Source organism: Lepisosteus platostomus, chromosome 5 (genome assembly GCF_059453375.1).
Source record: "Lepisosteus platostomus isolate fLepPlt1 chromosome 5, fLepPlt1.hap1, whole genome shotgun sequence".
NCBI lineage: Eukaryota > Metazoa > Chordata > Actinopteri > Semionotiformes > Lepisosteidae > Lepisosteus > Lepisosteus platostomus.
The window spans coordinates 55,993,005-56,016,998 of record NC_142615.1 but is presented as its reverse complement, the minus strand read 5'-3'; the positions used below and the strand labels follow the sequence as shown (position 1 = coordinate 56,016,998).

General features: G+C 39.0%; 1 protein-coding gene and 1 non-coding gene across 2 annotated transcripts; one reads left to right on the top strand and one right to left on the bottom strand.

The window, feature by feature from the left end:
• Positions 1–155: 155 nt before the first annotated feature.
• On the bottom strand, positions 156–20,220 carry LOC148669770 (uncharacterized). Its single transcript, XM_088632954.1, has 3 exons — positions 19,606–20,220; positions 10,009–10,736; positions 156–227 (listed from the first exon to the last, which is right to left on the bottom strand). Exons 1-3 carry the CDS (start codon positions 19,991–19,993, stop codon positions 156–158), a joined length of 1,188 nt encoding a protein of 395 aa, XP_088489080.1. The 5' UTR covers positions 19,994–20,220.
• A 3,442-nt stretch (positions 20,221–23,662) lies between these two features.
• trnaw-cca (transfer RNA tryptophan (anticodon CCA)) lies at positions 23,663–23,734 on the top strand. The gene has a single exon. It is a non-coding gene; the product is annotated as a tRNA-Trp (tRNA).
• The last annotated feature ends 260 nt before the right edge of the window (positions 23,735–23,994 follow it).

The window sequence follows — 23,994 nt, the reverse complement described above, 5'->3', positions numbered from 1 at the left end:
GCAGCCGTGTTTTAACAAAGTGTGGTATTCGAACAGTAAATGCTGAAGTATTTAATACTTGTGAGCAGATCTTCCTCGAGTCAGACACACTCTTGCTCGCCCGATGCTTTCAGAGCAATATCTGAATCGAGGCTCAAAATGGAAAGAAAGCTGAATCAGGCAATGGTCATAAGGCACTCGGGGTCACTGTACCCTATAACGTCCTGCTTGCACTGTCCTACTAAAAGCTTAGAGGGATCAGAAAGGACACAAACAACCCTTGAATCCACAATCTTGAACTTAAGGGTCGCCAGCTCTACTGGCTGCGCCTCTTTTGCTGCTCTATTACAACAGTAATATAACTAGCGTTGATTCAACATAGTATAGTAGGCTGAGACTTTGAATGCAATGGGATGGTGGCCAAGAGCTAAGTTGTCGGTCTTCTAAACTTACTGTGCTTTCCTTATTCACCGCCATGTTATTTTATCTAGATTGTCAAGTAACTTGCAAAACGTCTCTACTTGTTACTCTGTCTCAAAATTGTAGAGAAAAGTTATCTGTTATAGCCTTAACAGAATGCAGAAATCAAATATATGGGATTTGTTAAGAACTTTATTGTCTTTTCACAAATTACTACAGAATAATACAAAGAAGACATTTTATAGTCTTATATTGAAACCATGAAACCTATGCACACATTCACAAGAGATTACAATAGAAAAACGCATTTGTTCCGGAAAATTAGATCACGTATGATGTTAAATAATTTCTTAAAATCACACTAAATTGCAATCTTGAAACCAAAATTAGAAATATTGAAAACAACCTTTGTTCCCCAGGAAGAAAAGCTGTATATTTGATTGTTAATATACTAATAACAAAATTATTGCACCATGTTCGAAAAATGTATATCAAGACTAGTAAGAAGACAAGATTTTACAGAAATATTAAAAAACGATGCAAGCATAAAAAGTAGATAAATTAAAATCAATTCCGTTTTTTTTTTTGTGTCACGATTATAGTCCCCCCTCCTTAAGGGTGCTCCAGCCCTTTCACTTTAGACTTAATTCTGTGCACCTGATCCCTTTTCCCAGCCCACCTTAAAAGCCAAGCGCCGACGCTCATCCTGGCTCTGCATCTGGTTTCCGCACCGTGCGAGTCCGGGACCTGGAAGCGCCTGGTCCCGTTAAGGTTTTAATCTCTGTTCCCGTTCCTTGTCCGCCGGTTCCGACCCGGTTCGTGTTTTTAATTCCTGTTTGGATGGATCACCTGGCTATGGACTTATTCTTGTGTTTTGGATTCCCTGTATGGATTACTTTTGGATTGTTTGCCTCGGCCACACCTTCCCCGTGCACCAGCGCACTTTGGACACGCCCCCCTGTTTTCAGCCACGTATTCCTGCATGACCTTTTCCTAGTGTTTCCCACTTCTTCGGATTGTGTCGTCCGCATAGGGTCCGGAAAGAACTGTTCGTTACATTTTGTTTTTGAGAAATGGGCGTGCACACATCGGAAGACACTAACGTTTATCTTCGTCAGAGTGTGTGTATAAGAGTTTAACACAAAAGGTTTTTAATTGTGATTTTGTTTAAATTCAATAAATCATCTATCAAGAAATAAAGAAATTGTTTTATTTCGTAAACTATAAACCATGAAGAGATTTACAGGTCATGTCCTTCGCTTTGTAGGTAAACAATCAGTCTTTTAACTTAAGTGTTCAGCATTCAAGTGGATGGTTGTGTTTCTTGAATCTCTTGTGATCTTCAAAAGTCATTGTTTTGTCCTTCATGTTTTTGAATTGTACCATGGATATTTAACACGTTCTCTTTATTATTTTTCTTCCCATATGGAACACGTTCAAGGTGTTCTTGTCACTGTGCTGCATGTAGATAATCTACACAAGAGCACATGTAACAGTACAGGACACGCAGTGAGGAGCTCACGCAGTTTTCAGCTCAGTGCGGAGTTCAGAGGGAGGACTCGCTCGCTGAACGAGCTCTCAAGAAATCCCGGCTGAGATTAAACAGGTGCTTCTTTAACAGCCAAGACAAATCGGAAGACCTTCTTGTGGATAATGGCTCTCACTGTGGTTCGCTGGAGTCCCAAAGCTTTAGAAATGGCTTTATAACCTTTTCCAGACTGATAAATCTCAATTACTCTGTTTCTCATTTGTTCCTGAATTTCTTTGGATCGCAGCATGATGTCTAGCTTTTGAGGATCTTTTGGTCTACTTCACTTTGTCAGGCAGGTCCTATTTAAGTGATTTCTTGATTGAGAACAGGTGTGGCAGTAATCATGCCTGGGTCTGGCTAGAGAAATTGAACTCAGCTTTCCAAAGATGTGATAAACCACAGTTGATTTATGTTTTAACAGGGGGCGGGGGCAATCACTTTTTCACACAGGGCCATGTAGGTTTGGATTTTTTTTTCCCTTAATAATAAAAACCTTCATTTAAAAACTGCATTTTGTGTTTTCTTGTGTTATCTTTGTCTAATATTTCAATTTGTTTGATCTGAAACATTTCAGTGTGACAAACATGCAAAAAAAATAAGAAATCAGGAAGGGGGCAAACACTTTTTCATACCACTGTATAGACAGTGGAAGACTCCCTTTTTTGAAGCATTTGATGGATGACGATGAATTTTTCTTGGGTATGTACATTCGTCTTATTGAAAGTGAAATTACAGCGTTGCTAGCGAGAGCGTGTCTCACGCATCCATATCGTTTCCATTACATGCAGCAGATATACACCTGACGCAGGCGACAGGCTCAACAGGGAATAAATCTGTGGTGTTGGAGTCGTCAGAACTCTCCGGCATCAGTGGGTAAGAATTACAACCGTGTACATCTGTATTGTGGACAGTGTCAGAGTCTGGGTATAAGCCAATGGCTGTAGCGAACATAAATGGCGTTACAAGGGTCAGCTACAGAGAACTTAACACCATTGCTCAAGAGAGCATGTACCTATTAATTTCCATTAGATGCTTCTGTTACACAACTGCTGCAGGCAGCAGGCTCGACGGGGAATTAACGTGCGGAAGAGAAGCAGAGCATTTCTAAATAATCTTTGACAAATGGTGTGTATTACTTAAGAGATGTCTGTGATGCATTATAAAACACACTTTTATCAATCACATTTAAAGGGGAATTTAACTAATTTAAAAAATGTCCTGCTTACGTAAAGACACTGCTCCGGCTTCAAATAATGCTAGTGGAGCCCAAAACATAAGGCACAGCACAACCATGAAAAAAGGTTAGTATTATTTAGGCGGTGGCAAGTTGTATTTTAAAACACCTCTTTCATCAGTTACAATTAAAAGGTTACCCCAAAACAAACATGAACTTGGTTCCATATCACTTAAACAGTTACTTCTTTTGGAGGAATGTTAACATAATTAAAAGTTCCTAGTTAACTCAGTTTTCTGTTTTTAATATATTCAGCATTGCTGACTAATCCTTAATACCTATTTCTTAATCACACAGATGTGGCATTTTTGAGAGTGGAAAAAGATGTGGGAGAAATGGGGGAGCAGACGCTAGGCCCAGTGGAGAGCATTTCTTCATGGAAGGCCATAGTTAACAAAACACTGTCCGGATTAAAAACGTGCCAGACCTTTGGATAGAACTAGTAGTGCGTTTAGAGAGTTGCCAAATGGTAATTTTTTAAAGTGTATGAGCTGCATAGCTCAGTTACTAGCTATGGTGAGCACTAATGAAATGGGTAAAAAGAGAGAATCTGAGCACCTAAAATCTGTTTATGCAGATGTACAACCGATCTACCAAAAAAAGTCCAGTCGTTTCCCACTTTCCTTTTTGACATAACTTCTACAGAGAATGCAGCTCTATAGGCAGCATTTCACGACCTGGCAATGGTGTTTTATGGTACAAATGCACTGAATGCTGATGGATGTAAATGACTAAACATGCGGTTTTAAAAGTGGTTTAAAGACCGACCCCTTACCAACATCAAGCGTCAGTATGTTAATAAAAGAATTTAGCTTGCAAAAGCATTTTTGTTGAGACACAAAGGATTAAAAGACACAACATTCCACATGACCAACCCGATCCACACAATGAGAATGCTGGGGCAGAAAATAATTTAATGGTCAGGTGTACTGTAGTAGAACCTGATAACGATAACTTTGAAAACCGAGAGCTGGTTATGATTAACAATGAGAATCAGGATAGTGGTGGTGGCAATGTGAATAGACACCCCTCACTTTTCCTGGAACTTGTGCGACATTATGATAGGACGTATAATTTAATAATAATTAGTAATTAATCATTTTAAAGCAACAGGGCACTATGAAGAATTTCGTTTTGTTAATCTTGACAGAATAGACTCATGTACAGGCTATAAATGCTGTGCATGGAACAGTCCAAAGAATATTGGATGAATGTTTGCCAAGTGTAGGTCCTTATGACTTTGTATGCGTTTGTCTTCCGGCAGCTATAATAACCTGCTTTTCTCGCTCAGAAGGCAGCCCGGAGAATAAATGCTGCTGAATTTTTTTAATTACATCTCAGGCCTTTTACAGAGCCACACAGAAGTTCTTACAGATGACACAGTGGTCACAGTGGTATGGAATATGGAGGGCGGTGACCGCAGAAGGTTTAAATCCGTTTTGTACAGTAGGGTAATTGAATGGAAACAAGCACATCTTATCGCCTTAAGTCATCTGGACAGGAATCTGTTTTGCAGGTTGTGCGTACGGCTTGGTGAATACTGGTAGTAGCAATAAGGAAAAGTTACAAGGGGCTGAGCAATTACACTGCAATTTGGGTTTTTCAGAGAATCAGAAAATTAGCTTGTCAGATGTTGCAGCTTTTGAAATGCATTTAAAGGTGCTCATTTAAATTTTGTACCATGATCAGGGCCAGTGGAAATATTTTACATAGGGTCCCACGCCGCTTAATCTAAAATACTTTTTGATAAATAAATAAATGAAAAGGTTGTCTTTATCTATTTTAATGACTTAGATGAAGATCTGATCACATTTTAGGTCAAATGTATGCAGAAATTCAGACATTTTAAAGGTTTCACAAACCTTCTAGTACCACTGTAGTTATTTTATTTTTATTTTGTTGTATCCATTGTCCCCTGGCTCTTGACCTGTGAATGCACACAGGAGACTTTCAGGCAGGGGGCTTGTTCTGAGCCTCTGTGAAAGACCCACATGCTCTCATGAATAACTGCTCCAGTAGCACATCACCATACAACTACAGCTTAAGGAGGACCTCCACCTCAGTGTCCTCTACAACTGAAGGGACATCACCACCTCAGAGACAATCTCAGTTTCTTCCATCTCCAGCTGGCTTCCACAGACTGCCAGAGGAGGAAGAGCCCCAGCTGACAGAGGACAGCAGCAGCATAAGAATTCTGCCTTAAGCCAGCTGTGCTGACAGTACTAGTGTCAGTAACCTGAGCCCCTGGGTCCCTATGCTGACAGGAGTGACCAATAATTTAGATGCAGAGGTGCACTGTGAGAGGCCTGTGTATTCAACAAACGAGAGCCCATTCAACATCCTGGCTACAGATGACGATGGGGTGAGCTGTGAGACACTGCAAGAGCAGGGCAACAGCTCTTAGGCCTGCTCTGTCATTTTAGAGTGTGCTACAGCAGGGACAGGTTTTCCTTGCATCAGAGCACCGCATATATGCCTCTTCAAGAATACACTTCTGTCTGCAGCACTGACAACCTGTCTGTCTCACCATATACACCGGTCTGCATCAGTGATGCAGACACATGCAGGGTTGCACAGCCTCTCCACTGAAGCTCTGCAAGGGAAAGCCAGGACTAGACTTCATCCCTGAACGATCCCCCTCACTGCAGCAGGAGCAGAGACTAAACACTGAATCCATCTTTTCTCCAGAAAGCAACGGCCTCACTGCCATTTCTCCCAATCCAAACAACAAGTTACAATAGCACCATTTTCAACTCATCTGGGAGTTCACACTGCAGTACCGACATGAGCAAGTGGATACCGATTTGGGCCAGAACAGCATCGCTCCTTGTAACCCAGTGCTGCTTCAGAAAACCAGGCCTGCTCTTGTGCTGGGCAGATCACAGTCACCTGTGGTGATTTGACTTCACATGAGGCCTGTTGAAAAGCACCAACCAGTGACTGGCTTGATACCCCAGAAAGAAAGAAACCGAACTGATCTCAGGTTCTGTTTTATGTGATTCCAATAGGAAAGATGTTACATACCAGTTCTTTTGTTATGTTTTAAAAGCTTCTATGTTTTCTTTTCTGTCATAACGTTATTGTTTTTGTTTTGCTTATAGTGTGATGTACTGCAGTTCTGTTGTTGTTGTTTTGTTTCAGTTTTAACATAGGAATTGTTTTATCATTTTTTTCATCTTCCATGTTCCAGTTGAACAGGTTTTCTTAAACCATTAGATCTCAGTTTTGGAATATTCCCGAATGCTGCACTATACAACACTAGCAGGAAAAAAAAGAATCCAAAATAAAATTTACAGATAGGAGAATATTCTCACTCGTCCAAAAGTTCCCTTTGGACCCCACAATCCAGGACTGAGTGTAAAAAATGTCTCAGTACAACCTTTTACAGATCATCATGGTGGTTCAGTGGTAAAATTCTTGCCTGTCATGGGGGAGGCCTGGGTTTGATTCTCAGCCAATTAAACATTTTTTGCAGCTACATTACCTTGCAACTCACAACTGAAAATGCACTGAAACTGTGCAGCTGTGAACCTGGTCAGTACCTGGATGGGGGAGACTTCCTGGGAAAAACTAAGTTTGCTGCTAGAAGTGGTGTAAAGAGACTCTTTAGATCTTCCAATGTCTAATAGCATTAGTTTCCTTCAAGGTTGTCCAAGAGTGTACCTTTCACTGATGCACAAATATTAATCATGGGGGTGTACCTTCAAGGTGCCTTACAACTGATCAGAGACGTATCATAGCGTATGATCATTTCCACACACTCCTTGTGTTGGAATAGTAGGATGAAGTAAAATACTGCTTTGACATGTAATGGCATTATATTCAACTGCAGGACTTCAGGGGTGTTTTTTTCATCTCATTTGTAAGAGCTTAAATCAAAGACAATTCCTTCATCTAAAACGCATAAAAAAGCTATTCAAACTGCAGTGTGGTGCAGCTTCTAAAATCCTTGTACACATTTCTCTGTTATTGATGTTTTTTTTAACAAAGTTCCATTTTCATGTCCGAACTTGGAGACTTTATAATTCTAACTTGAAGTCACCCTTTAATCCTCTGAGGCCTATCTGTCTGCTAGCATGTATTTTGTATTTTTTTTTTGTTTTTAAACAGAGATCAAATATGAAAAAGGTTTCAGATGCCACCTTGCACTCCATGTTGGATTGTAGCAAGAATGCAGCGTTGGGAGTGGGGGCACTCTCTGTAGTTGTGGCAGAGTGGTTAAAATGATGCCTATGTGTTTGATAATTGTTTTTCCCAAAAAAAGTTCATTATTGATCATAATCTCCAGCAAACAAAAAAAGTGCCGAACATGCGAGTCATTCTTGAATCAGAGCCAGGCTACACGGGTATCTGTTCTGTGGTGGTCAGGATATATTTGTACGAGAAACAGGAGGAATTGCTCCACTCCTATTAAGCATAAATTGAAACAGGATAAGAAAGGGGCATTTTGTGTGTTTGTCCATATGTCAACGTATTATCTTCATCATAGTGCCTTTCTCATTTGAACGATACTAGAAGGACCACAGAGCAAGCTTTGTCAAGAGTGGGATTCAAACCCGTACCTCTAGAGTGACACCAGTATTTAAAACTTTGAACAAATGTGTCAGCTTTTATAATCCATCTTATTTGTGGAGTGGATGTGTATCTAAGAGTAAAGCAAAGATGCTCACTAAGGTGGGGATGACAGGTTCTGCGGGAACTGCAAATCATATTGCTACGAGATTATCAGGAAATAATATTTAATTGCATTTTGTTTATGTGGTTGGTAAAGTGTATATATATATATTGCTTGTCCTGTCCAGATTAAACAAAAAAAAATAGTTGCATTGAAAAAAACAAAACTTACTTATAATTCCATATTTTTATGTTAATGCTGACAAAATAGATTTTCATATTAGGACAGATTCATACAATATCTCTTGATTCTTTATTATTTCCCCTTTAGTTCAGATATATTTATTGTATTTAATTTTTATCCTCTCTGGGTATAAACACATTTTAGATTGTGCAACAAAGACTTTGAGGTTTTTGGTAGAATTTAATGAGATTTGTTTTTTTTTTCTCTTAAGTGTGATACTTTAGGATCCTATTCTGTTCTATACGTTTCATGCTTAAAAGTTGTTACACAATTACGAGCCTATCCAAAGAGAACAGTCTTAACTGTAAATTAAACAGGATTAAACTTAACATCCCAAGACAAAGAAATAAAGAATTAATTCAATTTAGACTTGATTCAATTTAAAATCGAATAAAACGAAAACTTATTTTATTATACACATAAATTGTACTGCATGACTAGAACTTGTTCTATTATACATATATTATGTTTTAGTTAGCCATAAGTAAGGGTACAAAATCAAAAGTGGGTGACTACAAAGTGTCTATGACTAATAGACATTTTAGGAACAAGTAAAGGTTTATTCCATGCTGAAAAGAGAAGAGAGGAAACATAATGTTTCGAATGTGAAGCCTTCTGAGGGTGTTACATGCTGACTCATCTACCTACTTGAACTAATAAGACATTTTAGACATAAGACATGATTAAATCAAAAACTGGTGACTAATTTGGTGTGTTTTTAAGTCAACTGACTGAATAAAATTCCCAAAGTGACTGTAGCTAAATGATCTCTCTTCTGAATGACTGCACTGGTGGACTCTGAAGGTCTCTTGTGTGACTGTGCTGGTGGGCTCTTAAGTTACCTGAATCATTAAAACTCTTCCCACACTGACTGCAGCTGAATGGCTGGCTGACTGGTCGCTCTCCTGTGTGAATGCGCTGGTGGTCTCTTAAGGTCCTTAAGTAACTAAAACTCTTCCCACACTGATTGCAGCTGAATGGTCTCTCTCCTGTGTGAATGCGCTGGTGAGCTCTTAAGGTCCTTGAATCACTAAATCTCTTCCCACATTGACTGCAGCTGAATGGTCTCTCTCCTGTGTGTATGTGCTGGTGTGCTCTTAAAGTATTTGACTGACTAAAACTCTTTCCACACTGACTGCATCTGAATGGTCTCTCTCCTGTGTGAATGTGCTGGTGGCATTTTAAGTTGGTTAACTGACTAAAACTTTTCCCACACTGACTGCAGCTGAAGGGTCTCTCTCCAGTGTGAGTGCGCTGGTGGGCTCTTAAGGAACTTGAATCTTTAAAACTCTTCTCACACTGACTGCAGCTGAATGGTCTCTCTCCTGTGTGAATGCGCTGGTGGGTTCTTAAGGTATTTGACCGACTAAAACTCTTTCCACACTGTTTGCAGCTAAATGGTTTCTCTCCTGTGTGAATGTGCTGGTGTCTTTTTAAGTTGCTTAACTGACTAAAACTTTTCCCACACTGACTGCAGCTGAAGGGTCTCTCTCCTGTGTGAATGCGCTGGTGGGCTCTTAAGGCACTTGAGTCACTAAAACTCTTCCCACACTGACTGCAGCTGACTGGTCTCTCTCCTGTGTGAATACGCTGGTGGGTTCTGACATTAGATAAGGCTCTAAATCTCTTCCCACACTGACTGCAACTAAACGGTCTCTCTTCTGTGTGAATGTGCTGGTGTCTTTTTAAGAGACTTGACTGACTAAAACTCTTCCAACACTGACTGCAGCTGAAAGGTCTCTCTCCTGTGTGAAGGTGCTGATAGGGTTTTGAAATGCTAGACTGACAGAAATGCTGTCTTTGCCGTAATGGCAGTTTGTCCACTCCTTCTGAGCAAGGCCTTGAATGATTCTTCCTCATCCTCTGATTGTGTTGTGTTCTCTTATTCTGCAAATGCTCCATGGAATGGTCTTGCTCTGTGTGCTGAAACTGAGATTTGTTTTCTCCATCGTGTCCCTCAGTGTGCTGCTCAGGAGTGTGAATCACCTGGGGCTCCTTCTCCAGCTCCCTAAGACTAAAAACAGCCAGTTCATCCAGTTGTTCGTCTCTGTGCCCAAGAACAGACACAGACTGCAGTTCATTAAATTCAATAATTTTCTTAGAAACCAGATTATTAAACCTGTGTGTAAAGTCATCAGATACAAAGGGATCATATGACTGTTTAAAATACCTCTGCAATGACAGTCTCTCCACTTTAACAGAACAAGGCCTAATTATTATCAAGCCCTGTTGGAGCGGTTGTTGTTCCTCCCTGTCCTGACTCTCCTCTCGGTGCTGTAACTCAGTACTGATCTCTTCACCAGGTACATCAGTCGTCTGCTCTGCAAGGTCAATCAACTGCGGCTCCATGTCCTGCTCTTTAATATTAACAACATCCAGTTCTTCACTGTACTCTTGTACAGAGACACAGCCCAGTTCATTACAACCTTGCGTAATATTGTTTGTGTCCGGATTGGTAATCTTCTCTATAAAATCATCAGATAGTAGGAACCCAGGTGTCTCACTCTCAGGCTCTGTCTTCATCATGGGCACAGCAGAGTCCAGATCCTCCACACTCTGTCTACTCTCTGTGTGCTGCTCACTGAGTTTCTCTCTCCCTTCTGCAGCAGTGAGCTCTGTCTCCTGCCTCAGACTGGAGCCCAACTCCTCCTCACTGTGCTGCTGTTCAAGACGAGCCCTTTCCCCAGCATCAGGGAGAGCACTGGCCTCTGAGCCTGCAAATACAGGACAAAAGGACAAGACCTTTAATATGGGCTGACAGTAGAATTTAAAATGCAAATAACACCATGGAGATACAAGAAAACAAACTTTAAGATATAAGGATTTTTAGCATCTACACAGACCACCACAGAATACTAAAATATCCCAATGTTCACTTTATCCTTTTATAGTACACATTTAGTCGAAAGTGTTAATTTAGTTGACAAAAAATAGTACGAAAGGTTTTGTCAGCAACCCGTTTTTCATTTTAGTGAAAGAAAATGAAACACAAATATAATCCACAATGATAATGACAAAGACTTGATTGCTTTGTATTTCTATTTCAGTGCACTAAGATGAGACAAACTGGAGTAAAACTCATATTGAAATTAATTTTGCAACATGAGATTCACCATTTGTGTATTAACTTTGTGTCTGGCAAATAGCAGGCTGGCTGTAACGGGTACAATCCTTAATCTGAGGCTGTATGTGGACTGTGCGGTGCCTAATGGCTACGAATGTGTAAGAATCGCAGTTATCAGGATGTGCCATTTTCCATCTTCTTCTGTGTTCTAGCCGTCTCCCATTTTTGGATGGTCTTTTCAACACCTCATGTCATGAATTCTTATTATGTGTTAATTGACTGGTACAATGAGATGTATACACTCAGCTAACCAGATTAAAGAAAAAAAAGCTGCAGAGAAAAAAGACATGCTTGTGGTTCTCCATGCTTTCAGCTGGAAGAAAAAGATCTGGAGTCGGACAGTATTTCATTAATAATCAAAGAATTCTTGTACAACATTACTGAACTCAGCCACATTATGAGTTGAAATCTACAATAAATCTGAAGCGCCATCTGAGCTGCAGCACCCAGACACTGCATTAAGATACATTTACATTGCCGCTTGTCAACACATATGTGCTGCATTTCAGCTTCATAATGGTGCTCTGTCAGAAATGTGATTTTTGGTCATATTTTATTTTCATAAGTTTACAGTGACAGTAAAATGTTTTTTGTGTACTGTACATTTCACAGCATGTAATAACCAGTAGAAAAGAATGTTATTTAATCACATGTAGTTTGTGTATGTGGCTGGGTATTTAGCTAACGAGACAATATTTTGTAACAACATATTATAGCATGTGCACGCATTTTCTACTAATTTCTTAAGAAGAGTGTGTGTGGAGTATAATTGTGCTTGCCAACATTCAAGGTCAGAATTCTTCTATAAAGCCCTGGCCAAATATGAAGACAGTACATACCGTTAAAATTCAAACTGAATTAAAAACTACACATTCCTGTTAATGTGGCAGTGCATGTGATCCTTGCTTTTAGCCAATGAAACAGGGCAAAAAATCAGTACATGATGTTGGGGCTGAGTTTTGAAAACTTAACTTATCAGCAACAAAGCATAATTTACACGATAGGCTACCTTAAATTGTCAGTTACACAACTCTGTATGTCGCTTAAGCCACTCCTATTTGGCTTTTTAGTAATGGAGTCAGGATGATGACTCCCCCCACCCCCTTAACTGTTCCGTGTCTGAATCGCAGAGGGTGAGAGAGAGTAGGGATAGACAGACAGAAAAAAGGGAATCACAACTACAATACAAATATATTTTTATGGTAAGGGGGAGCAAAACATCAGTATTTAGTACAAAATATATAGTTCACATCTGAGCCTAAATATAAAGTTAAAATCCCGACAAACAAAGCAATGTAGGAAATCCACAATTTTTCTGGAGAAGAAATACAAATAGAAAATAAATGCTTTTTGACATCTCAAATCGGTTTGATCAAAACGAACAAGAAAAATAGTATTTTCAGAGAGCAATTACTTTGTGTTTACATTTACATAGAAATTGGAGCAATCTAATCTAAAATTAAGATCACACCAGAGACAGCAGTAGCTCTGCTTGTCATAGACGTTCAGCAAAGGAATAAGCCATGTCAAGTGCAATAATTCAGTGCAGTAATCATAGTTTAAAATGTGCATAGAGTAATGTAAAAATGCTGGGAACTTCACAATTAAGAAGCTCAGTAGTACAAGAAACAAAAGGAGGATAAAACTTGAACTTTTTAAGGCTGAAACTATATTTCAGTCTAAAAAATTAAGGCAAATAAAAAGTTAGAATGTTGGTGTTAGAGATGTAAATAAATGAAAAAATATAAAAATGTAAATGAGCAAAAGGCTTATAAATGGAACAGGTGTTACCTTGAAATAAGCAATCAGAAATAATTAGATATAATAAGAAGAGGGATGCAGGAACACTTGCAAAAGCTCAGGCATACAAATAAAAATAATAGAAAGCTGTGTGTTAGAAAAGAACATGTAAACCTGAAGCAGATTTGGCAGAAAGCGAGGACTTGAATACTCGGGTGCATGTTTGGCAGTATGAAGGTTTGATAGGCTAGAGAGCCAGAAAATCAGCTCACATGACAAACAGAGCACTTCGTCAGAGAGCCCTGTATGAATTAATAGCAAACATGGTTTCATGAAAGGCTTCTCAATCGGTTGGGCATTCAGGTAGATTGCCAGTGTAAAGGATTTATAAATATATTTTGTTAAAGCAAGTCAGTTTTTTTTTGCAACACATAAAACATTTTTCCAAGCAACACAAAGACATTTTTCCAAGAAAGTAATTTAGCTTTTGTCACTAATGGAACCACTAGATAAAGACATAAATATAGAAAACTAAAGATTTTTAATTCAATGCTGGTAGCAAGATAAACTTGGACTCAACAGCTGTCAGGTTGAGGTCAGTGTATATTTTATCGCTGAGATAGTGCAAGATGTTAACAGTGAAATCAGGTACTTAGAAGTGTCTCATTTCAGGAAGGAGATTTTCATAATAATTACAAATCTAGCAGGATAGAGAAAGCACAGGATAAAGGCAGTTAGATTAGTATCAGATTAGTATGCAAAGCCATTTAGCAAAGAGAGAAAAACCAGCATAGATTAGATCTTTATTTCTGAACCATGGAAAACCTGATCATGTTTCTCTATAATAATAAAGTTTTTTATTATTTTATATAGCACCTTTAAAATTAGCATCTCAAAGCAATACAATAGGTGTAAAAACAGTTATAAGGACCACAAATTACAAAGTACATACACTGAAAACAAAGGTTTTGAGTTTAAATTTAAATGCACTCAGGGTAGGTGATTCTGATATCACTAGGGATATAAATTCAGAGCTCTGAGGTGTAGCTAGAGAAGGCCCCGTTAACCACAGAATGTAGATAATCTTGAAGACCAGAGTCAGTTGAACAGGTTGCAAGGTGGGGAGTAGATGGATAATAAGCCAGATAGGTACTGAATGAGGATGAGAATGTTGAAGTTGACTCAGAACCTCGTAGGAAGACAGTGCAAGGACTTGAAGACAGGTGTAAGGTGATTGCTTGCTAGCGACCCGGTCAGGATTCTGGCTGTAAAATGCTGAACAGATTTGGAGATAGCTCAGTGTGGATTTAATAACCCCAGTGAACAGGATGTGCACTCACTAATTCTAGGAGAAAAAAAAACTCTCAGTTTCTCTAGTGCCCTTTAAAGGCAAGGGAATCAGTGTGATATTCCACAATGCAGAGTGCTACATGGCCAGTATTTACATATGATATTTGTTAAACAAATTAATACAAGCAGTTTTTGAGGATTTAAGTATAGGCTGAGTCATTGCAGGATGCAAAACTAGAGACGTAGGTAGGAAAAAGATAATTTTGGGAAAGCTGAAGAATGCACTGGTAACAAGAACACTTCCTAAAAGGGCTAGACATACATTTGACAAATTGACAGGAGATGTTGTAGACTGCACCAGTGGCCATATCACCCTGCAGCTCTCAACTAGTTATTCACTGAAGCTAAGCAGGATTGAGCCTGGACAGTACCTGGATGAGTGACTAACTGGGAAGCTAAGGTTGCCTCTGGAAGTGGTGTTAATGGGACCAGCAGGGGGTGCCTAAGTCCCACTGTAATGGCAGGGACACTGTATAATTGGCTTGCTCTTGCCCCGCAGTGGACTAGCGCTCCATCTAGGGTGTACCCTGCCTTGCCCTTGTTGCTTGCTGTTGCTAGGCTCCAGCTCTTCCCACAACCCTGAATGGAATAATGTGGTTAGGAGAATGGATAGATGGATATTACAGACTGCAGAAGAAGATGATCAAATTAATGGACTGAATACTTACACAGCTACTGAAAAAACATACAAAAAGCATGCTAACACCTGTCTTCCTATTCCTTAGTTAATACATTTGATTTTTATAAACAGTTAACATTGATTATTCATTCACTCATAAGGAAGAACAATAAGCTTCTGCAAAAATAAATCTAAATGGTGAGAAATTAGGGACTTAGAAGACAAAGAAAATTGACACTGTTTAATTTTAAATACTAAGTTATAAATGCAGAACCAATGGGTGCCATTCACAACTTGCGCTATAGAACACTCATTCTGTATTGCTGAGCTCCGCACCTCCTCTCTCTGAGAGAGCGCAGAGGGCAGTGTGCTATTTTTCCAGCCTCCAATTGGGAAACAAAAACCTGATCTGCTTCACACCAGAGGAAGAAAGGAGAATGTGATTTTTCCTGTAAGAAATGTGTGTTGCATTTATGAAATTCAACTATTTAAAACATTTACTTAAAAAGTAAAAAACCTACAGCAAACACAAATTTTCTAAGCTGTTCCTAAGAAAAATTGCCCACTTTTTGCGCTTACAAAGTGTTCTTTAACTAAACCCATTTTTTATAGCTTTTAAAGTCATGCAATGTTTAAGTTAGGCTGGAACACATCATTGTATCTTATTTATATTTAAAAAATCATTTGTCCAGCTTTTTAAAAAGCACTGTGATAGACTGAAACACAGGCCTGTTATAATACTTATACTTAATATAATACTAGGAAAACATGATTAACACTATCACTACAGCAGTTTTTCAGATGAATTATTATGGCATCAAAAGACCTATTTATTAATAATATCAGTGAAATAAAGAACATTTATGTTACTTTTTCTGTTCTGTGGTAATAGTTTAAGTAATTCATGCAGTAATTACTCTATAGTTATTACAAATTCAGTATTGGTGGAAGCCTCTACTAAATAAACTGAAAATAATGTTGTTTTCAAACTTTGAAAACACTTCCTTTGAAAACACAATTTCAAAACAAAACTTATAGAAAAGTACAGAATTATTAACAGTGCCAAAACAGATGTTCTTATTAGGAAAGATTAATACAATGTCCCTCTATAAGATTATTTATTATTAATCAAAAATAAATTATTTATTGTATTGATATTTGACATTTCGGGGGATCAAAACTCTTTAAACTGTGCAAGAAAAAATGTACTTTTTGACAATATCTTATAAAATGTTGTAAATATTTTCTAAGACATACATTTTATTATTTATTACAATATTTAGTATTTATGATACTTTTTATCATATTTTTTTAGTATTTATGATACATTTTATTATACAAATAAATTAAATACTTAAACTGTGACTAAAACTAATTTTGTTTTAATCAGTTTAATTAAGTTAATTAAGAATACATATAGTGAAAATTGAGTTGACTGGACTAAATTAAAAACGGATGACTAAATTAACACTGCAAACAACTTATCTAAAAACACATTACATTTGTTGGTATCATATACCCCTAGTTACAGCAACAATCAACACTGACCAGCAAAGTCTTTTAATAACCATGTCAAGGATTAAATGTGAAAACAGTGTAGTGACTGGTCAAAGCCCAAGCGCAGTCCTCAGTGTGCTGTTTAAGGTTGAACTCTAGAAGCCACGAATGGCTTAGACAGTGAATTCGGAGAGGGAGAGAGATGAACCAGGCAGGAAGGGAGACAGTCTGATACAGAACTGTTTAATTACAGAGAGGCTCCCAGCTGAAACAGAAAGAGGCAAGCTGGTGATCCAGAAAATAAACCAAAGAGGGGAAAAAAGGCAAAAAGGCACAGAGATAACCAGTGGGAGAAAATGAGACCGGAGATGATTTTCCACTGGGTTATCATTACTTATCATTACTTGATATGATAAGGGGGGGAAAGGGTTGTTCTGAATATACTTTACTGAAGATAACGCTAACACGAGTGAGTGACACTTATTAACAACAGCGGATTGAATCATAATAATAAATAGAAAACTTTATTTTATATAACACCTTTAAAAGGGGCTTCTCAAAGCTCTTTACAGAGGAAAAAAGCCACACAGTGGGAGGAGGCAGCAGAATTAAACAGGTACAGTGAGGGTTTGAAAGGGGCAATAAGGAGTTTGATTAAACTGATTGAGATCTAGATTGAGATTCTCATTGAAAAACGGGCAGTCTGAGTGAAAGGTGTCCCGATCTGTTTGGATGGCAGGGTAAGAATGTGAGAGCTCTCATGTTGCCCCTGGCAACCGTAGGACATGGGTCGGACCCAGTCCAGGCATGACAATACAAATTCGAGACCCCCCAAAAAAGCAAAGATCCAAACACACAAATGATCTGAACCTGATTCATTAGAAAGTGGAGGGCACAGATTCTAAAAAAAAACACAAATATCAAATGTGATAAAATAATATTATGAGGTGAATCTAGATACAACAGGTAACTCCTGGTTATTGTCAACATTTCAAGCTTCACAGCAAAGGGGATGCTCGCTGGGATGTGGAAGCCCCAGATTCAGTGATCAAAGCAATTGTAATATTTACCTTGGTTTAAATTAGTTAATGAAATCCTTGGTAAATGATTAAGTGTTAATAAACAGTCCAGAAAGACAGTCTAAAAGAAAGGGACAGAGATAAGAACAGAGGAGACAAGAGAACATGAAGGCGAGAGCTCCTTGTCTCAGATCAACTGAAAGACCAGACTGTAGCTAAGTATTTGAACCTTGTTAAGATAGCCTGTTATTCTGTAATTTTTAGAGATCTCTGATTGCCAGAGTAAAGGATGCCTTGGTTAAAAACACCTTCTCCTTATTAGTGGGTGGATTTTGAGAATAAGCAGGTAAATTGCCATTAATTTGGTAACATCAGGGTTAAGAGGGGGAGAGAGATTTAACTGCACGTAACATTGTTTTTAGTTTGGAAGGCAGTTGATCTCTTCTGCTGGTCTTTGTAGGAGCTATTTAAGAGTTGAATACTTAGCAACAGTCAGGTTTTTCTGGGTAAATAGGAGGTTGGCCTGTGGGTCACCTTATTTATAAATTGCATAACTTGCATTTTGTATGTTTATTGTGTGTGTAGTTTAGTGTGTGTATTGTCACTGTTAATAAATATTTGTTAGCCCAGTGTGTCTTACTTCTGACTCTTTTCTGTCGGAGCACAAAGAAATCAAGTGCTTGTCAATCTAATTATTTCTATATATGGGTGATATAGATATATAATTTAATTGTTGATTTACCCTCTGGGCCATTTCAGGCTGTTCCTCTAATTTCAAAACTCCCCATTTGTAATCATTGGTGTCAACAATATTCTCTGATGGTATCCTATGCATGGTGTATCCCAAACTGTGCCACTTGCATGCTGGGATAGGCTCCGACTCTACTGTGACCCTGTACTGGATAGAGTAGTGAATTAAACTGAGAGGAAACGACTCTCTCTAGAAGACTCATACACATTCTACTCTGTGCCTAATCCAAAGAGGTGAGGAAGAAAACAGTGCTGGTACTCAACTGATCAATAAAAGCAGACAACACTGGCCAGACATTGTAGCACAGAAACACAAAGAAAAAAACCCTGGGAACAGAGATTCCTCCAAAATCCAGGACACTCCTCCAAGATCAATGAATACAGCAGAATCCCCAAACTTAAAACATCCCAATATGCTGCAGCCCACCAGAGACAATCCAATATTCACTTGCTCCTGCACCTCAAACTCCTGACCCATAGAAAACATAAGATTGCATATATCTATCAACTGATTGACCATTTTTATCCTGTTTAAAATGTCACATTTACTTCCAGATTTTATTTGCTTTTGTAAAACCTAAATCACTGAAAAAACGTTTGGCCAAGATTATATTAAAAATAAGTTAAATACATAAAACATATATCAAACATAATTCCAAAGATAAAAAACACTAAACAAGCAAGATACCAATGTATTCTGAAACAATTATGTAAATGCAGTAGCTCATCATTTTTTACTCCAGTTACTGACTAATATAGGCTAAACAACGTCTAAACAATGTGTTCTCGGCCTTGTTACTGAAATACAGATGAGGGGATGAGGAGAATGAGGGGTTAATACAGACACAATAACTGGACACTACAGTACATTAACACTGCACTGAGAGAGAGAAGGATTAATACAGAAACACTGACTGCACATTACAGTACATTAAACACTGCACTGAGAGAGAGAGGGGTTCATACAGACACACTGACTGGACACTCCAGTACATGAACACTGCACTGAGAGAGAGGGGGGTTAATACAGACACACTGACTGGACACTCCAGTACATTAACACTTCACTGAGAGAAAAAGGTTAATAAAAACACGAATATTCCGAATATTCCTGACAGAATATTCTAGAGGAATTACTACAGACAGACCCTGGTGGACTGGAATGTTAAACAAATATAAAAGCTAAACAAATACTGTATTTGTATTATAATAATTGTGTATACTGTATATATATATATTATATACTGTATATATATTTCCTAATAACATCGGATTACACACCGATTTATAGAAACAGATGCTGAATCTGCTGAGATGCTGAGTTGTCTTTAGCATCATAACCGGATTATAACAATTTCAGTTTCCAGTAAAGCATCCTGTCGCTATATCACACAAGTCTTTCCACTTCACTTTGTATCTCTCCACTATATTCTCACCAGTGAGGAAGTTAAGGACACTGTTTTTAAACTCACACACACACTGACCTGCCAGCTCCAGTTTCGTGTCCATTTCTTCTTTTATTTCTGCAGTGACTTCACAGAGAAGCGTGTGTCCAACGCGATCTGTCTGTTCCTGATCTCCTCCTGCTCCCGACTCCTTCTCCCTCAGCTGTAATCTCCACTTCAGGCTCTCGTTCTCCTTCTTCAGCTGCGCCATTTCACTCCCGACACTGTGCTCCACACACTGTGTGATTTTAAACACGGCCCGTCTAACCAGGATCTGAGAGACGCTGCGGAGTTTGTCTTGAAACTCGTCCTCAGAATCAGACATCCTGTTTCTGAAAACGTCTGAAACTTCATACACGATCGATTTGAGCAAAACCTGCATGAAAGAGTGAAGCTCAGTTTGCAGATTCAACAAACACTCCGCCATCCTTCTTCAGAGTCGGTCAGAAACAAAGGCTAAATTGTGGAGTTTAAACGCAAAAACGTTCTTATTTTATTCTTCACAGATCCTGCATTCAGGCCTGTATTCCGTTCAAGCATTCCGTTCAACACAGCTGACAAATCGTAGCATAGTAAAAAAACAAAATAACTTTCTTCTTGATTATTTAGCTAAAACAACTGACTCAATCACTGTCTCGTGGGTGAAATATCTGTTGTGTTAAATCGCGCAGCTTGATGACGTCATTCTTTAGTGCTGCCGCAGCTTCAAAACAACTGAGGAGAGGAATTTTGAGATGTATGTCTGTATTTCTGTACCCCCTGCAAGAGATATAAACCTCACCACACCTGCTAGCGCCATCTAGTCAGGACGAGTGAATCACCTGCGAGTGAATTTTGTGAAACAGAAAATGTATTTCCACGTTTTACTTGCAGGACACTATAATGTACATTATCAGCGCAGGATTTCATGTAAAGCTATTTTTAAATCGAAGCACACATCACTTATCACCTGCTCTGCTCAGTTTTGTGATATAATATTAAATGCAATCTCTGAATAAGTCACTGAACTTGGCCAGACCAACTGAAAGGACGGAATGCAGACAATAACTTAACAGGTTTAAATTTTATTCTTCTATTGCCCCTCCACAACCCACTCTAATTCATATTATCTAATTAATACATTTTTCCTTCCTTTCATTATCTTTATACACCTCTCTTTCCCTTCCTTACTATTTTTTCCCAATCTTTTTTATCTCTCACATCTCTCCATACTTATAGCTTTGTTTATCTTAGATGAAATATGTCTCAACAAGGCCACATACTTGTTTAAATTGATTTATTTTTCCTTTCAGGCTATAAACAGTGTTTTCATCTTCAGTCTGTCCAACAGGTTGATTGGCCCCATATTGTTCATCTGTTTCTACAGAACAGCTCTTCCTCCAAAATGTAAGCGTAGCCAGTGTTGCAGAAAAGAAATATGCCTATTGTAATAATTCTAAGAATTTTTCTAGTGCAAGAGCTTAACCAAAACTGTACCTGTATTTCTAGGTGTTATACCAGTTCAGTCATATATACATTTTGTGATCAGTCACCTTGGAGTCTGCTTAACCAGTAGAAATCAAATACAACTGAAGTTTTTCTTGTTGAGACTTAAACTGTTAATCTTCCATATCAGGTAAGTGTATAAAAAGTCAGCTGTAACTCTTCTTGTCAGAACTACTCTCCTGACTGTAAGGAGGATACTTCTTTTTGGTCATGTATTCAATAAACTCCTCTTCTACTTAACAAAAAACGTCTCAAGTGGATTTTTGTTCTACATCTCCATTCGCAGGTTTTTGGTAAAAAAAAATCGCCAGGATTTTCTTGTTAGCTGGCAGAATTCCTTCTGCACTAATGAGCAAGATTTGTATTTCATCTTTCATAAGTTATATACAATTTTTGAAAAACAAGTTGTCCAAAAAGAAAATGAATACTTGCATTGAACCAAATCAAGCCATATTTGATCTTCAATAATTATGATACATTCTATAGGACAAAACAAGAAGAAAGATACCGCAGGATTTCAGAAACAGGATTTCCTGGTTATTGAGAGAAGCTTTTACCATCCAGGAATTTTTGTGTCCAAGGACTTCAATGTGCTTTCCATATACAGCTGCCACTGAAGCACAGCACAGACTCAGAAACTTGACATCTCCCAAGGAATATGTTGAAATTGTAGCTGGAAGAGGAAAATGACCCTCAAGTACAAGGAAAAGATGATCATCTTGATCTCGCCACCTCATGACTAGTCTAGTGGCAGTGCCCTGACAAGGTGGCTGAGTGGTTAAGGTGATGATTGCTAATCCATTGTGCTCTGCACGCATGGGTTAGAATCCTATCGTTGTTGTGTTGTGTTCACTGTTCCTATTTGAAACTGTTTAATAAGTGTTCTTTGTCATTGGTGTTCCTTTACGAGAACAGTAGCCAAAGAGCTTCCTCTATATTTATTTGAGTGAAGGGGGGGAAACCATGTATGTGCAGAAAATAATCATCGAATTGAAGTGCTGCCACACATAAGTAATGTCTGAACTTATTGTTGGTAACCTGGAGAGCAGACCAACCTCTTCAGTGATGTAAAGCACAGGACCTGCAGTATGTAACATACACTAAATATGATATTTCAGTCTTCTGTGGAGCAACTCATACGAAACTCTAAATCCCAGGGTTGTGAATTCAAGCTCCATGCTGGTGTAATGGCAAGGCTTATTATTAATACAGGAATTAAGTTTTCTGCTCCCTTGCCTTGCTCTCCCTCATCCTAGTGGTGCTGGACACAGAGAGGCCATTCCATTTGGTTCAGATTTAAGATGTTTTTCTATCTGAGTTTTTTCTATGTTTTTTCTGATAAGGAACAACTCCCAAGTCTGAGGTTCTCCAGCCACCCTAATAAATTGTCATCTCTGGCGCCTTACTGTCTGGGAGATTCCAAGGGAGAGTCTCATCCCAGGTTGTTTACAACCCTAATGTCAGAGAGCATAGTTATTCATCCTCCACCTTGATCAGCTAATCAGGAACTGGTAGGCCAGGGTAACCCCACATGGGTCTCGAATGCCCACGGAACATTCAAGCAATGAACGACCGTAGTTCCTCCAGATAAAACAGGCAGCACAGGGCCCAGAAGATGCCCCTCCAGGACATTCTCAGACTCAGCTCGGACAATCACGTGATGGAGTCGAGAACGGAGAACGTTCGCATGTAACCAAAGGATCCGCCCGAGGTTAGCCCAGTAGCAAGCCTCATGAACCTACCGCAAACACTCGCCTGATCAACGAGTGAACTAAGGTCGGAACTGTCAATAGCTGGATCTTATTATTCAGGGCTAGCACTACACTGGGAACGAAACGGTCTTCTTCCCATTGAAAGAGTGGACCCACAGTCACTTTTCATGTCCACAGTCTCTGCTAGTGGAGCCAGGACTAACTCCCCTCCTTCTCCCACTCATTACGCCGGACCAGGACTACCTGGCGCTGGTCCAGAGGATGCCGATTGGATGCAGCAACAGCCTGTCACTGCTCTCTTGTGTCCGTGGGAGATCTGAATCCACACAGATTGGATGAGTATTCAACATTCTGCATTACAGCTCGAGAATTCAAATGTTACCTCAACCTCAGTTGATATCAATTTAATGCCTATGAGTGATGTACTTCACTTTGAGTATCTAGTGTAGAAGTTGTCATCAAAGTTCATTTACGAAACAGTATAAATGAATGGTATACTGAATGTATGTCCCTCATGGTTTGTGACTCTTCGTTATTGAATATACAGTATAAGGTCAGCAGGCTTGGGGAATTGAACTTTAAGGTGAAGACTGCGGGTTCAGTAGCAGCAGAACCTGATCAGTATCAGTTGACTCCGATATACTTTGAAAACTTAACTTCTGGATTTAGAGTCAGACATGCTACCGTTGCACAATGGGGTACTTAATTAAAAAATAGAAAAACAATCAGTGTTCCTGGATCTGTTATCGAGAACAACACCTGCACAAGAGCTGCGCAGGAAGAATGAAATGTGGTCTGGGATGAAGAGACTCTCTTCGGAAGAGCGGTGCTCTTCACAGGATAATTTTTTTGGGACACTGATTTGTCTCCTTTGGGGAATTCAAAAGTGCTGCAGCTGTGACCTCGTGGTGCAACGGTAGTGCGTCTGACTCCAGATCAGAAGGCTGCGTGTTCAAATCACGTTGAGGTCAGCTGTTAGTTTTTCAGGTTCTGCTGGTCCTGAACACGGAATTCACACCATGCAGTTGAGTTCTATCTGTACACCACATAGATAATCTAAACAAAATAGAGCAGTACAGGACACGCAGTGCGGAGCTCACACAGCGAATAGCCTTGAACACAAGAGAAAAGGCACAGTTCACATCTGCCAAACATCATGTCCGACTTTAGAGACAGCTACATCAGAGAATGGAATCCCGGAAGTTTCAGATAATTTTTTTTTTAAATACAG